General features: G+C 29.9%; 1 protein-coding gene across 1 annotated transcript in view; it reads right to left on the reverse strand.

Moving 5' to 3' along the window:
* The window catches only part of LOC111688171, a 30,568-nt gene extending 29,238 nt beyond the window's left edge, over positions 1 to 1,330 (reverse strand). The window contains exon 1 of the mRNA XM_046951455.1: positions 1,153 to 1,330. Coding sequence (XP_046807411.1) covers positions 1,153 to 1,321 — 169 coding nt within the window. The 5' untranslated portion in view covers positions 1,322 to 1,330. The remainder of the gene's footprint in view (positions 1 to 1,152) is intronic.
* Between the last annotated feature and the right edge of the window lie 1,222 nt (positions 1,331 to 2,552).

Raw genomic sequence — 2,552 nt, forward strand, 5'->3', positions numbered from 1 at the left:
GACTATAGACTAGACTATAGACTAGACTATAGACTAGACTATGGACTAGACTATAGACTAGACTATAGACTAGACTATAGACTAGACTATAGACTAGACTATGAACTAAACTATAGACTAGACTATAGACAGGAAAATAGACAAGATTTTAGACTAGATTATCGTCTAGAGTATGGACTTGACTATAGACGAAATTAGTTTAGACTATAGAGTAGTCTATAGTAAAGAATAGACTAGTCTATCATATATTCTAGTCTTTATTTTAATCCATGTTTTGATCTACAGTATAGTCTTACTTTCCGTTGGTATTCTTGTCATTTTGCAGATCATATTATCTCCTCAACTGCGCTTTATTATTCACATATTCATGTATGCATAGTTTTCATATTTTTCATAATTTTTCTTTAGTTTTAAATAATATTTATTTTTGTGTTTTTATTTACGGTGCAGATGGACGTTTGGCATAACCCACTCGTGAGTGTTTTCAGTAGTATAATCATTAAATACATAATTTTTAATTAATAAAAATTTTATTAACTTCAACGTCCACACAAATGATTAAGCCTCCAAAACTCGCAAAAGGGTAAGGAGGCTTAAAAGGGAATATGAATGATTTTTTAATTAAATAGCAATTTTTGTTAAAAATACATATATTTGCTGTGATATTGTTAGAATTTCATAATTTTTTTTATCATTTTTTGCATTTTTTTAAACAGCTTTTAGCCAATTTTGTTGGAAATTAAGACACTTTATTAAGAAACCCATAGTATATGCCAGGGAAAATAAGAAAAAAAACAAGTTAAAAGTAGCAAGCAGCAGCAAACTTTCGAACCAGAATAACTTGCTGTTAAGATTTAATTAACGTGTTCATTTTTTTCCTACTTTTAGCCAAAGGCCATAAACGTTGTTGGTTATTTTACTCTTCGTGATTTTTTTCTTATAATTTTCATCTTATGTTGTTGTTTGCAGGAAGTCTTGTTAAAATAAGTTGCAAAAAAAAACTTGTTAACCAAAGTCTAAGTAAATTTATTTTAGTTAATAACATTTAATTTAATTAGACACAATTTTCCCTTATTATTTAAACGTTTAAATAAAATTCTACTTAAATTAATTTGCTTTAATTGAAATTTTATTTTTTTCATGTTTACTTACCAGGATTTGTTGCATTTATATGAAATTCGCAGAGATTTTTGGAGCCCTGAGCAAAATCGTACGAATCAGAATCGGTGAAGAGTATGTCGACATCTAGCTCAAAGCCTCGATTAGGTATGCCCTGTTGCAGAGGAGCTGAAAAAGGGCTGGAATGAAAAGCCACTAGCATTTCGGGACCACTAGAAAGAGAAAGGTATAACAAACAAAAAAATCAATTAATATTTCCAAAACTAATAAATATTACACTAATGGTAGTAATAAAGTTTATAACTTAATTTCCTTTTATTTCTTCCAGCAAGTCAATAAGCTTAAATACCTTGCATTCAATATTCTTCTTCAGTTTTCATATAGTATTAATTATAAAATAACTTGTTAAATTTACTAACATTAAAATAAGCCAGGACTTTTCTCATGCTCTATATGGTTTGTCTAAAATACTAATAAAGCATTAATGAAAAAACTAAGTATGTAAAAGGAACACACTCTATCCAAAGCATCTTGCTACTGATGCATATTAAAGCTACTTATCGAGAATGTTAAAAATAAAAAAATATATTTCAATTTCTGCATCGAAGGATGCACTTTATAGATATACTCCTGCTTTTCTACACATTATTTAAAAACAGGTATTTAGAGAGGGTTATATGAAAAATTAACTTCGAGTGTAGGCTATAGTTCATAGTCTAGGAGATGGACTAGTATACAGTCTTATATATAGTCTACCTTCTAGTCTGTAGTATAGTCTAGTCTATAATCTGGTATATACTAGTCTATAGATTAGTTTTAAGTAAAGTCTAAAGTCTAGTCTATAGTTAGTTTATAGAGGTATCTTTAATCTAGTCAATAATCTAAATATTGTCCAATCTCTAGTACAATAAGGGTCTAGCATAGAGTCTTTTGTCTATAATATAGTTCAGTCGCCAGTCTATTCTTTGCTCTAGCATATAGCCCAGTCTATAGTCTTGTCTAGAGTCTTGTCCATTGTCTAGTTTTTGGTGTAGTTTAAAGTCCACTGTACAGAATAGTTTATTGTGTAGCTCACAGTCTTGTCCATAATCTGGCCTCAAGTCTGGGGTATAGTCTAGTCTAAATCTGGTCTATTATCTAGAAAATAGTCTAGTCTATGGTCTAGTCAATAGTCTAGTCTATAGTCTAGTCTGTAGTCTATAGTCTACTCTATATTCTAGTCTATAGTCTAGTTTCAAGTCTAGTTTATAGTCTAGTCTATAGCCTAGTCTATAGCCTAGTCTATAATCTAGTCTATAATCTAGTCTAGTCTAAAGTCTAGTCTTTAGTCTAGTCTATAGTCTAGTCTATAGTCTAGTCTATAATCTAGTCTATAGTCTAGTCTATAGTCTAGTCAATAGTCTAGTCTATAGTCTAGTCTATAGTCTAGTCTA

This window comes from Lucilia cuprina, chromosome 5, assembly GCF_022045245.1.
Source record: "Lucilia cuprina isolate Lc7/37 chromosome 5, ASM2204524v1, whole genome shotgun sequence".
NCBI classification, from domain to species: domain Eukaryota; kingdom Metazoa; phylum Arthropoda; class Insecta; order Diptera; family Calliphoridae; genus Lucilia; species Lucilia cuprina.